The sequence below is a fragment of the Hemitrygon akajei genome, chromosome 11 (assembly GCF_048418815.1).
Source record: "Hemitrygon akajei chromosome 11, sHemAka1.3, whole genome shotgun sequence".
Lineage (NCBI taxonomy): Eukaryota > Metazoa > Chordata > Chondrichthyes > Myliobatiformes > Dasyatidae > Hemitrygon > Hemitrygon akajei.
The window spans coordinates 81,751,009-81,764,690 of record NC_133134.1 but is presented as its reverse complement, the minus strand read 5'-3'; the positions used below and the strand labels follow the sequence as shown (position 1 = coordinate 81,764,690).

General features: G+C 41.7%; 1 protein-coding gene across 1 annotated transcript in view; it reads left to right on the top strand.

The window, feature by feature from the left end:
* Positions 1-13,682, top strand: part of ilf2 (interleukin enhancer binding factor 2) — a 62,462-nt gene that overhangs the window by 22,661 nt on the left and 26,119 nt on the right. Inside the window, exons 4-6 of the mRNA XM_073061233.1 lie at positions 8,936-9,040; positions 10,918-10,995; positions 12,110-12,212. Coding sequence (XP_072917334.1) covers positions 8,936-9,040; positions 10,918-10,995; positions 12,110-12,212 — 286 coding nt within the window. The remainder of the gene's footprint in view (positions 1-8,935; positions 9,041-10,917; positions 10,996-12,109; positions 12,213-13,682) is intronic.

Sequence of the window (13,682 nt, the reverse complement as noted above, 5' to 3'; positions counted from 1 at the left end):
AAGTCTTTTTAAATGAATTGTTGATTTAGGAAGCCAAGGTGAGGGGAAATGCAACAAAAAAAATATATAGACTGGCCTTTCAAGATCACTTTTAATTCCAGAGCATGGCGGAACTCTGTAAGCGGCAATCAAGCTTGAGGAAAAGCAAAAGTTTCCAGAGTTGGGTTACATATCAGCCACAATCTCATTGAATGGTACAATATGAACATTGACATCTTTTATGATCAAATGCTTTTTGAATACAAACGTGATTCATTGGCCCAAGGTGGCCAGGGGAAAAAAACTGACCCAATCCTGCATTCCAGCTCTGTGCTGTATTTAATAGGATTAGGGCTTCTGCCTTCTTCACTATTGTTGACTAAGTTTTTAAGAAGCAGCCACCTTCTGGGTGAAAAATAATCTTTTTAACAACTCCCTCTGATCCATCTACAAATTACTTTAGATCTATGTCCTCTACCTACTACCTTTCAAAGGAAAGTTGGTCCCTCCTAATTACTCCTTGGACTTTTTCAGTCTCTTCTGAAGAAAGCTCCTCCAGCCTAGTCAGTTATTCCTCATAACTAAATCCTCCAGTCTGACTGTATCTGAAGTTTTATACCAGCCTGCTGTCCTTGGTACAAAAATCTTCCTCCACCCCCTCCCCCACCCCCCACCCCCCACAAGCAATTACAATTTATGGTGAGAATCCTGAGAAGCTAAGTCTGAAAAGCTCAGCAAAGGCCAGCATCGATGAGAAAACACTTTGCTCCCTCCATTGTGGCAGCATAGCCTTCTGCTGAGGAAGAAGATGTCAAACCCAGCATCAAGCTGATGACTGATACAGTTGGCCCTCCTTATCTGCGGGGGATTGGTTCCGAGACCCCCCGCAGATACCAAAAAACACAGATGCTCAAGTCCCTTATTTAACCTGTCTCAGTGCGGTGGTCTTTAGGACCCAGCGGAACCCCGGACTTTATTTAACCATGCGTCAGTGCGGTGGACATTAGGACCCGGCCACGCAGCTCTGAATCCGCAGTGTTTCTGTTCACAAAAATAATCACGATCACGATTGAAAATAAGGTGATCAGTAATAAAGTGATCAGAAAGAGGTGAAATGCCATTGGTCATTGGAAAAGCGTTAGGATACAGTCGGTCAACGATCGGAACAATTTTAATGGAGCATGTGAAAGGCCCTGCCCCGATGAAAGCTACAATTATTACTAAGCAACACAGTGGTTTAATTATTGAAATACATATGTTTCTTAAGTGTTTTATATGCATAGAAAGGTAAAATATGTACTATATACTAAGAAAAATGTTTGACTAACTGACGCTAAATAATATCGGATGTACCTGTTCTGACTTCAAATCCGACTTAAAGACGGACTCAGGAATAGAACTCATTCATAACCCGGGGACTGCCTGTACTTTTAAGTCATTTCTAGATTACTTATAATACCTAATACAATGTAGATAGTCGTTATACTGTATTGTTTAGGGAATAATGACAAGAAAAAATAGTCCGTACATGCTCAAACACCGAGTGTTGGAGAGAGGACTTCCGGGTTTTCCTGATCTGCGATTGGTTGAATCTGCGCATGCGGAACTCGCGGATAAGGAGGGCTGACTGTACTGTCCTCCTGTATATAGAAACATAGAAACTCAGAAAATAGTTGCAGGAGTAGGCCATTTGGCCCTTTGAGCTTGCACTGCCATTCAGTATGATCATGGCTGATCATCCAACTCAGAATCCTGTATCTGCCTTCTCTCTATACCCTTTGATCACTTTAGCCACAAGGGCCATATCTAACACCCTCTTAACTGTAGCCAGTGAACTGGCCTCAACTGTTTCCTGTGGCAGAGAATTCCACAGATTCACCACTCTCTGTGTGAAGAAGTTTTTCCTCATCTCGGTTCTAAAAGGCTTCCCCTTTATCCTTAAGCTGTGACCCCTCGTTCTGGACTTCCCCAACATCGGGAACAATCTTCCTGCATCTAGCCTGTTCAATCCCTTTAGAATTTTATATGTTTCAATAAGATCCCCCCTCAATCTTCTAAATTCCACCGAGTATAAGCCCAGTCGATCCAGTCTTTCTTCATATGAAAGTCCTTCATATGGACTCATGGACCACCTACAATAGGTACCTCAAGCCGCTAGCATAGTCTCTGATAAATCCTCCAAATTGATCAGGAGGATAGATGAATTATTGTTGCCTCCTTTCTCAGGCTAATATTACTTGGCTCAATCATAAGCAATTGTAGTGAATGCATCATTCTCCACTCAGCTCTGAGCTTTGTCTTGCGTAGAGGTTACCAGGAATACAGGACTGAATTTGTCAGCCTTTATGTATAGCTTTTCATTGATTCAATTGTATTTCCTTGTTCTATTGTAAATGCACTCAAGAAAATATATCGCAGGGTAGCATGTGGTGACATATGTACTCTGATAATGATTTTAATTTGACTGTTAATCTTTGAACTTTTGAAAAGAAACGCCACTAAGTTCTTCTCAGTCACCTTGGAAGCACATACTTTACTGACCCTGGCCGCTGGTCAGAGTATTCAGGAAGACATTAATTGCCTGGGGTTTCTACAACAGGGTATTTGCATACAGTGGAAGGAGCACAGAGCATCCCAAATCACCCACTGTGTTAGTCAGCAGCTGCTGTGCATATGACAGAGCCTGCAAATCCCACATTGACTCTTCAGAAGACATAAGATACAGGGGTAGAATTAAAGCCGTTTGTGGAGTCTGCTCCACCACTATCATGCCTCTCAACTCCATTCTCCTGCCTTCTCCCTGTAACCTTTGACGCCCTGACTAATCAAAAACCTGTCAGCCTCTGCTTTAAGTATACCCAAGGACTTGGCCTCCACAGCTGTCTATGGCAGTGAATTCCACATATTCACCTCCCTCTGGCTAAAGAAATTCCTCATCATCTCTTCTGTAAAGGGATGTCCTTGCACTCTGAGGCTGTACCCTCAAGTCCTAGACTCTCCTGCTATAGGAAATATCTTCTCCAATCTAGACCCTTCAATATTCATTAGGTTTCAAAAATACCTCCATCACTTTATTCTTCTAAGCCGTTGCAAGTACAGGCCGAGAGCCATCAAATGCTCCTTGTATGTTAGCTCCTTTATTCCTGGGATCACTCTTGTGAACCTACTCTGGACCTTCTCCAATGTCAGCATCTCCTTGCTTAGATAAGGGTCTCGTAAGACATAGGGATACTCAGTAAGTCTTTGTCAAGGGCAGGTAGTGCCTTGCGAGCCTGATTGAATTCTGTAACAAAACACATAGAAGGTAGAACAGTAAGACATTTGATATTCCCATGCAGGGCTCATTCAGAAAGTAAGGCATGAGATCCAATGAGACCTTGCTTTGTGGATCCTGAATTGGCTTGCCCACAGAAGGCAAAGGGTGGTTGTGGATAGTTTGTATTCTGCATGGAGGTCGGTGACCAGTGGTGTGCCACAGGGATCGCCCCTCCTCTTTTTATTTTTATAAATGACCTGGATGAGGAAGTAGAAGGGTGGGTTAGTAAGTTTGCAGATGACACAAAAGCATGGGGGTGTTGTGGATAGTCTGGATGTTTGTCAGAGGTTACAGCAGGACATCGATAGGATGCAGAATTGGGCTGAGAAGTGGCAGATGGAGTTCAACCCAGATAAGTGTGAGGTGGTTCATTTTGGTAGGTCAAATTTGAAGACATAATAAAGTACTAATGGTAAGACTCTTGGCAGTGTGGAGGATCAGAGAGATCTTGCGGTCCATGTCCATACGATACTCAAAGCTGCTGCGCAGGTTGACAGTGTTGTTAAGAAGGCATAAGATATGTTGGCATTCATCAATCTTAGGATTGAGTTCAAGAGCCATGAGATAATATTACAGCTAGATAAGACCTTGGTCAGTCCGCACCTGGAGTACCGTGTTCAGCCGTGTTCAGTTCTGGTCACCTCACTACAGGAAGGATGTGGATACTATAGAGAGAGAGTGCAGAGGAGATTTATAAGGATGTTGCCTGGATTAGAGGGTGTTCCGTATGAGAATAGGTTGAGTGAACTTGGCCTTTTCTCCTTGGAACAACATAGGATAAGAGGTGACCTGATGGAGGTGTATAAGATGATGGGAGGCATTGATCGTCAGGATAACCAGAGGCTTTTCCCCAGGGCTGAATGGCTAACATGAAGGGGCTTAGTTTTAAGGTGCTTGGAAGTAGGTACAGAAGGATGCCAGGGGTAAGTTTTTTCACACAAAGTGGTGGGTGCGTGGAATGAACTGCCAGCAACGGTGGTGGAGGCAGATACAATAGGGTATTTTAAAAGCCTCTTAGATAGGTACATGGATCTTTGAAAAATAGAGGGCTATGCAGTAGGGTAATTCTAGGCAGTTTCTAGAGTAGATTACATGGTCGGCACAACATTGTGGGCCAAAGGGCCTGTAATGCACTATAGATTTCTATGTTCCAAACTGCTTAGAATACTCCAAATATGATCTGACCAATACCATCACCCTGCATCAAGTCACCCTTGGCCAAAGGGAAAGTAATCTGTGCTGCCCTTTAGTTCAATCATATCTTTCCCATGACATGAATGGGACTATACACAACATCCTATTTGTGTCCTAGCTGCTGTTTTATACAGTTTCTCATCTCCTTGTTCTCCTATCCCATGTCTCAGCTAATAAAAATATTCCTTACATTGCCGTAATCTGCTTGCTTACTTGCCCTGTGCCTTCAGATATGCCCTCAAGTACATCGTGATTTTTCAGCACTGTTTGTAATGCAGCTCTTTACTGTGTCCCTCGCCTTGTTCCTGCCCTAGTATATACATCAGTTAACTGCCCACCTGATCAGTTCATTAATAGGATAGAGCAAGCTGTAGCTTTCCTCTTTAATTTGAGGTTAGTTTAGATAGCTGTTTTTTTAAGCTGATGTCGATATAATGCAACCATCTGTACTGAAAAATTTTCTAAGTTTATGGTCTTGCAACCAGGCGGGCAGTTTTTGCCTCTGGTGACCATTTTAATCATACTCCGTATAGACTAAATCATTGATGTATGCCAGCAAAAGCAAGCAACTGAATACTGACTCCTTCAAAATCCAACTGGGGAAAACGGCCTCTCTTTTACTAAAATACCGATCAACCATTACCTGCCACTGAAACAATTTTGAATTCTATAGTATCTGAAATTTAAGAAGAAAATGCTGGAAGTACTGAGTAGATCTGACAGCATTGACAGAGACTTCAGGTCAACAGTCCTTAGAAAGATAATGTTTCGGCTTTCCATAGATACTAGCAGAGTATTTTCAACATTTTGTTTATGTACTTCCCTTTACTTTGTCTGGTATGAGTGTGGGATCATGTCAAATGGCTTAGTAAAATCCATGTCAGCTTCATCAAAATAATCCCACCCTCGCCAAAATAGAGATATTCAGTAAGACACAAACTTCTGTTGGATCCTGCTGCTCTTGTGATTAACACTTCTTTGAAAGTCGAGAATGAGGCATAAAACTCAGTGCTTACGGTTGTTTTACTAGGAACAAGGAGAAAAAGCATGGAGAGAACAAAACCAGACTAAAAAGTAGTTGTGGTCATCTCATACCAGACTAGAAATAAACACAAATTCCAGTGAAAACAAATAACATATAAAATAGCCATAATCAAATGGCGTCCCACCAGCTACTAAAAAACTAAGTTTTTAGAAGCAACTATACTGTAATCACTGGAAAAGTCCCTGAACAAAGACATGTATATAGGTGATTATATAGCAATACAAGCAAGCATATGAAATTTAAACTTCAACAAAAACCAATTCTAAACCCCATTCCAGCATTTCCCTCATCAAGTGTATGTGATTGCCCTAAATTAATCCAGGATTTCTAAATGACATTTGGCTTAAAGAGGTACAGAGTCTGCTTCTGTTCTGATAGTTTAGCTTGAATAAGACAATCCTACTTGGGCAGTTTATGTTCTAATCCAGGTATCAGTGTGACAAATTGGAATTTTATTTGTTGGCCAAGGCTGTCAGTCCTTCCTCAGGAATGAAAGAAACTGACCAAAGCTTAGTACACTGAAAGCTCAACATTTTCCTGCTTCCCTGAGATAAGGGCCTCCACTCTGTTGGCCATTTGAATTTTTTTTTTTGCAGCTGTCATTCAAATTACTGGACCCAAGGTTATCAGAGTTTTTCCAGTGCCTCTTCACTAGTGATCCAGCCATTCCTGCTTGGCTGTTTGTCATCTTCCTTGACAGAATCATCCTTATCATCATTATGTGCTGTGTCGTATGACGTGGGCAATCATGGTCTTTGACCATGATTGTTCTTGGCAAATTTTTCTGCAAGAGTTGTTTGCCATTGTCGTCTTCTGGGCAGTGTCTGTACAAGATAGGTGACCTCAGCCATTATCAATGCTCTTCAGAGACTGTCTGCCTGGCATCAGTGGTGGCATGACCGGGAGTCAGCATATGCACTAATGGCTGCTCATACAACCATCCACCGCCTGCTCCGATGGCTTCACGTGAGCCTGATTGGGGAGAGGGGAGGGGAAACTAAGCAGATGCTAGACCTTGCCTAAGGGTGACCTGTAGGCTAGTGGAGGGAAGGAGTGCCGTACACCTCCTTTGGTTGAGATATATCTCTACCTCGCCACCCATTGATCAGTGAAGTGAAATGGTGAAATTCCTGGCAACCTAATATATATGAGCCCGCCATTGGTTGAGATTGACCATGGATGTTGTATACCAGCTGTCTACGTGATGCGCAAGCCAGGGCACTATGATATGGAGAGGAAGCTGTTGCCCATACAACAAGGCTCCCCACTCTCTACATGGCTGATGAATCCAAAGGAAGGGCAGAGGCTTTTAGTTTGGCACCACTCCCAGCATCACAGGAGTTGCCAGTCAGCATTGAACTCAACATAAGACTACCTTAGGGACTCCAGCTCTGGAATTTTCCACAGAGTTTATTCCCGAAGCCTTTCTCACAAGGCAGTGGAGGTTGAGATTGGAGTTTTCCTTCTAGATGAGCTGCCAACCAGGCTGATGAGCCCTGTCTACTTATCAGTGCCATCTTGTAACTGATCTTGCAAACTCCATTGAGAACTTGAGGAGATTTAGTATATTATAAAAGACTGTTGTAAATTTCTACAGATGTACCATGGAGAGCATTCTAACTGGTTGTATCACCATCTAGTGTGGAGGGGCCACCGTACAGGATTAGGGAAAAAAGCTGCAGAAATTTGCACACTGAGCCAGCTCTATAATGGGCACTAGCTTTCCTAGCATCCAGGACTTGCTTTCTTCTCATTGTTACCATCTACAAGGAGATACAGGAGCCTGAAGACACACACTCAATGTTTTAGGAGCAGCTTCTCCTCTGCCATCAGATCACAGAACAGTCCATGAAGGCTACCTCTCTTCTTTTCTCTACTTTTTTTCTTTTTTTGCACTACACTGCTTATTTAAGTATATATTGTATTTTAGTATTTTGTATTGCACTATACTGCTACCGCAAAACAACAAATTTCACGACATATGTCAGTGATATTAAACCCGATTCTGATGCTGCTGGTTACTCCATTTCTCTTTTCTCTCTTACTGTTGATGATGCTTATTGCTTGAGGTATGGATTTAAGCCTCGTTGTTCTCTCTCTCACTGCCTGCATATCCTAAATGCTCTATTGACAGACTGTTCAACTGTGTACGGCATTGTAACTGAGCTTCAGTTTCTTGTCCATATGAGTTTTAAAGCTTTTATCAAACATCTAATTAGCTTTGGATTCAAAGTGGATTAACTTGCATTTCATGACAGTTAACTCAACCAGATTTTCTCCATCCCATTAATCCATCTGCCTTTATAACATTCAACTCCAAACTTCAGAATTTAGTTACAGTTTCATCTCCATACTTGTCTGCATAACTCTGATCCAAGTCACTGATTTTTACATTGCGAAAATCTCTGTTTTGGTACATCCTAATATTAAATCAAATTCTTTCCTCCATGAACTTACTCTTTTTATTCTCCTCAAGAAGAAACAAAAGCAGACACATAGGCAAATGATTAATTTAGTAAATCTGTCATATCTTTATGAAAATGGAAAAAATCTTAGATGATAGAAATCTGAAATAAAAGTAGAAAGCATTAGGAATGCTCAGTAGATCATTTCTGACAAAGGGTCTTTGACCTGGAATAGTAACTCAACATCATTCCACAGATGGGTGTAAGGAAAATGAGGGCTATGGTTGTGTAAGAGGGAAGGGTGAGATTGGTTCTAGCGTAGGTTTATATAGGTTGGTTCACATGGTAGGGCAGCATCCTCTATAGTTCCAATGTGCTCTGTAGAAAGTTTGCACGTTCTTCCCTTGTACGCATGGATTTCTTCCGGGTGCCCCGGTTTCCTCCCACAATCCAAAGAGCTACTGGCTATTAATTAGCTATTGTAAATTATTCTGTGATTAGGCTAGGGCTAAATCAATGCATTACTAGGCAGTATAGCTCATGGGCCAGAAGGGCTTGTACCGCACTCTATCCCTAAATAAAATAAATAAGTACATAAACACCGTGGGCTGAAGGCCTTGTACTGTGCCTCACTGTCATTTGCTCTAAATGCTAAGTGTTTCCAGAACCTTATGTTCTTATTGACATTTTTTAACCACCTGTTACAGTCACTGTCTGTAACAGAGGCATGTTCTGTGTCAGCTTCACTCTTTTCTCTCTTGCCTCGTTTATACTGTTGAATTTTGATGTGACAGCTGATTCTCATCATCTGTGAGAGCAATGCTACTTGCAGTGAGAACTTTTAGTAATGTTTAAAGATTTTTATTGTTGCACTGTGCTGCTTTGGTATTGATTAGGGAATTTTTGATGGTTTCAATGAAGAATAAAATAGTTGTTTGCTTCATTTTTATGCCTAAGATTTTCTCTTCACGTTCATTATCTTGCATCCCTTCACAGTGTGAGATGGCCTTCCCCCGGGTGAAACCAGCTCCTGATGAAACTGCTCTGAGTGAGGCATTACTGAAGCGAAACCAGGATCTGTCTCCTACTCCAGCTGAACAGGTAAACACTGAATTACTTTTCAGGAGTTGTGCAAAGCTTTCGGGTTGTTTCATTGGGCCTCGTGCAGCTTTTTTTCCCCCACTCATCCTGTTGAGAAATTCCACTGCACTACATTTGATGCATGTTTGCTGCTTCTCTGCATATTTGTAGAGTCAACTTGAGAAATTTACAGTTGTACTAAATATTTTTCTCCCCCACTCCCTTTCCCAAATCCACCACCTCTTGAGAGGAAAGTGTGGGGGGGATAACAGAGGTAGTGTTTTTTTACACAGAATGGTGAGTATGTGGAATGCAATGTCAGGGGTGGTGTAGAGGCAGGTACATTAAGGACATTTAAGAAACTGTTAGGCACATGGTCAAAAGAAAGAAAAAATTGGAGGTCTATGTGGAAGGGACGATAGATTGATAATGGATTAGGTTAAAGGGGCCTGAAATGTGCTGTACTATTCTATGTTCTATGCCCCTGATTATACCCTTTTCGATCAGGTATTTCTGGTGGGATGGAGACAAATGATACGTCTCTTATCAAAGGAGGTGTAAGGCTGCAGGTCATCCCTGGGCAAGGTGTAGCACCTGCCTAGGCACCCCCCACCTCCCAGATCAGGGTCATGTGGTGAATGGTCGTATGAGCAGCTAGTGCATATCACAAGTCCTGGTTATGCGACCACTAATGCCAAGCAGACAGTCTCTGAAGAGTATTGATAATGGTTGGGGTCACCCATCTTGTAAAGGCACTGCCTAGAACATAAAACCACCTCTGCAGAAAAATTTACCAAGAACAATCATGGTCAAAAACCATGATTGCCCATGTCATACGACACAGCATATAACAAATGGTTCCTTACCATCCCAGCTGCTGCATCTCAGTGACAGATTTATCAGCTCTGGGTTGTATATCAGCTGAGTCTGATGTGCTCTTCCCAGCTAGGATCATGAGAGAAAAGTATAGAGCTGGTAACCCAACCCAGTTTATCCTCACCCTGCTTTGAAACCCCCAAAACACCAACCTATCTCCACCCCATTCTAACTGTAACTCTTGTCCCACTGTGCATAAGAGAATTAATTCAGTATGGATCGTAATTCAGCCATGTTGATTCTAGTAGAGTCTTAACTTTGTGCACCATTGTGCAAGGGGACCGCTGAATTTGACTCTTAATACACTGACACTGCACAGAGAGGTAGCAACTCTTCTGAAGCAGCAACTTGCCTGCAAAATTCATGGGCCAGCTCAATTCAAGATGAAGTAAGAGTGACTCAGTGTGTGTCCATCACTACTTGAACAAGGCATACCATGCACTTTAATAGATCGCTGAGTGAGAGCAAATGGTACTGAGTTGGCTGCTGTGTTTCTGATGTCAGGAAACATTTTTTTCCATAAACCCACAAGACAGAGGAGTAGAATTAAACCATTCAACCCTTCGAGTCTGCTCCACCATTCCATCATGGCTTACTCATTGTCCCTCTCAATCCCAATTTCCTTCTTCTACCCTGTAACCTTCGACATTCTGACTAATTAAGAACCTATCAATCTTCTCTTTTAAGCCTACCCTTGACTTGGCTTCCATGCTGAATTCCACAGATTCACTATCCTCTGACTAAAGAAATTCCTTCTCATCTCTTCTAAATAGACGTACCTCAATTCTGAAGCTTTGCCTTCTGGTCCTAGATTCCTATTATACACCCTCCCCACGTTTGCTCTATCTGGGCTGTTCAGTATTCAACACACACAAAATGCTGGTAGAACACAGCAAGCTAGGCAGCATCTATAGGAAGAAGCACTGTCGACGTTTCGGGCCGAGACCCTTCGTCCTTCGTATACCAAGGCTTTGTTTAATTTTATGGTGTAATACTAATACTAAGAATATTTTTTTCCTTAGGCTTCTATACTTTCCCTGGTTACGAAGATTAACAATGTCATCGATAATCTGATTGTGGCCCCAGGCAACTTTGAAGTGGTAGGTTTGGCAATGTCCAATTGCAAACTCCTGTGAAAGAGCTGCAAACGTTGTGCTGTAAAATTACATCACCGTTGTTAGTTATGGATTTGCATTGCCATTAAAACTTGCAACTATTTGTATGTGTCATGTTTTTTGATATCAGCAGCCCAGCTATACTTTTGGAACAGATATTTTGGGCTCATAGTTAACCTAATGTGTATGGAGGTTCATAGATTAAATACTTTGTGACTGGATTGATTTTCTCCATCAGGCTACCTGAGCAAAGTCATTTTTTTGTTTGTTTGTCTGCATTGGATAGATTTTTCTTTCTGGAGAAGGGCGCCAATACAGTTCCCTCTTCAAACTGCCTGCTGGATCATTTAAGAATGATGGCTATTTCGTCTAGGTTGATCCTTTATGGATTGATTTACTGTTAGAAGCAGGGGTCTGGATCCAGACAGTAGGATTCACTATAAGTTCATAAACTTCGACCAGGGCGAATCTGCAGTAATGCATAAATGTTTGTTGGTGACGTGTGCCAAGATCCACATCCAAGCATGGCTAATTGTCACCATGGACCTTGCAGCCAGAATGGAACCTAATCCCGACAGATCACAGAGAAAGAATAGAGAGCAACTTCCCTTGTGTTATGCTGAGCTAGTCCCTCCTGCTCCTGCCTGTTACACCACTGACGTTTTAGGGCAGTAATGAAGGTCCTCCATCTCTGTTCAAAAGTAATTTTGGTCTTGATCTTGGTGGTTGGTGCTTAGGGCTTCCTCTCGATTTTCACTATGGTCAGTTATGCAAGACCTGGGTGGAGACCCAGGAATACCTTTGTATGTAGAAGGATTCTTCATTGCTGGTTCCATAGCAGTTTTGATTGACCAGTCAAGGTTACTAGGCCTGTGCTGAACCTGGAGGAGCGGTGGATCACTCTTAGTTTGGCCTCTACCCTTTGTCCTGTTTGGCTTGGAAGACCATACCAAGAGCTGAAGCATAAAGCCCTGACTTCAGCCAGCATAAATCTCTGGGTCATTAAGGCATGCAAGCCTCCAAACCACAACAAGTTTGTGGTCCCCTGTTCGGCTGTGAACAAATTTTAAACTTGTCTTTTTTCCCCCATTTATCAAAGCAAATCGAGGAAGTGCGTCAAGTTGGCTCATACAAGAAGGGGACAATGATGATGGGCCACAATGTTGCCGACCTTGTTGTTATTCTAAAGATATTGCCAACCTGTGAGTATTGTAAACAAACCCAAAGGGTTTCACCGATTATCCATCTGTCTTGCATAGATAAATAAGTTCAAAGTAAATTAATTATCAAAACACATGTCACCATATACAACTCCGAGATTAGGTTTCTTGTGGGCATTCACAGTAACTCACAGAATCAATGAAAGACTGCACCCAACAGGAAAAGACAATCAATGTGCAAAGGGAAACACACTGCAAATGCGAAAGAGAAAATATATATAACAATAGTTCAAAGTAAATTTATTATCAAAGTACAAATACGTAACCATATACAATCCTGGGATTAATTTTCTTGCAAGCATACTCAATAAATCTGCAATAGAATAATAACCATAATAGAAAGAACACACCAACTTGGGCGTTCAGCCAGTGTGCAAAAGACAACAAACTGTGCAAGTACAAAAAGAAAGAAATAATAAATAAGCATTAAATATCGAGGACATGAAATGAAGAGTCCTTAAAGTTGAGTCCTTAGGTTGTGGGAACATTTCAGTGATGGGGCAAGTGAAGTTATCCCCTCTGGTTCAGGAGCCTCATGGTTGAAGGGTAATAACTGTTCTTAAACCTGGTGGTGCGAGTCCTGAGAATTCTGTACTTCTCAGCAAGTGGAGAGCATGGGTGGTCGGGGTCCCTGATGATGATGATAAATAAACAATAAATATTGAGAACAAGAAACCTTCTAAATATACTGAAAACCTTCAAAGCTTTTTTTTCCGAGGACTGTGCTGTCAAAGCCGCAAATTTACACTGTTCTATATTTGGAGAAATATTTGTTTTGTCTTTTAAACTGCATGCTCATTTGTGTCCAATGTTCCTTACTGAAATAATTCCTAGTCCTGGTGAAGGGTCTCAGTCGGAAATATCGACTGTTTATTCATTTCCTTGGATGCTGCCTCTGTCCTGCTGAGTTCCCCCAGCACTTTGTATGTGTGTTGTTCTGGATTTCCAGCATTGGCAGAATTTCCTATATTTCTGAAGTAATTGATGCTTAGCCTTTGTGCTTTGTCCTAACATTGCCCCCTATCGCTGATACTCTGCTGATTAAAGGAGGTAACTTCTTTCTCAGTGTAACTCTTGTCTATATTCCGGCATAGTCTTTGATAAAGTAGAAAGGTCGCAAAGTGTTTAAGCTGTTAATATACTTATCTAATTCAGCTTGCTGAGATGTTATCTAAGTCAGTCATGGATGAGAATAACAGCTACTGCTTTGGGGCTATCAGTCTGTCATAATAATTCTGCTGTTGTGACAATTAACTTCAAAATAACCCCAGTGTTTTAGTTCTCTTGACCTTGCTTGCTGAAGTTAATTGCTCTGCGTAACATTTGAAGCACTGAATACATTGTGTGTTTGAGCCCCCTGGTTCTGTTATTAATCCCATTTGACGTAATTCACATTTACCACATCTATCTGTGACATGTAACCTTCAAGATATGCACAATCTGTTTAATTAA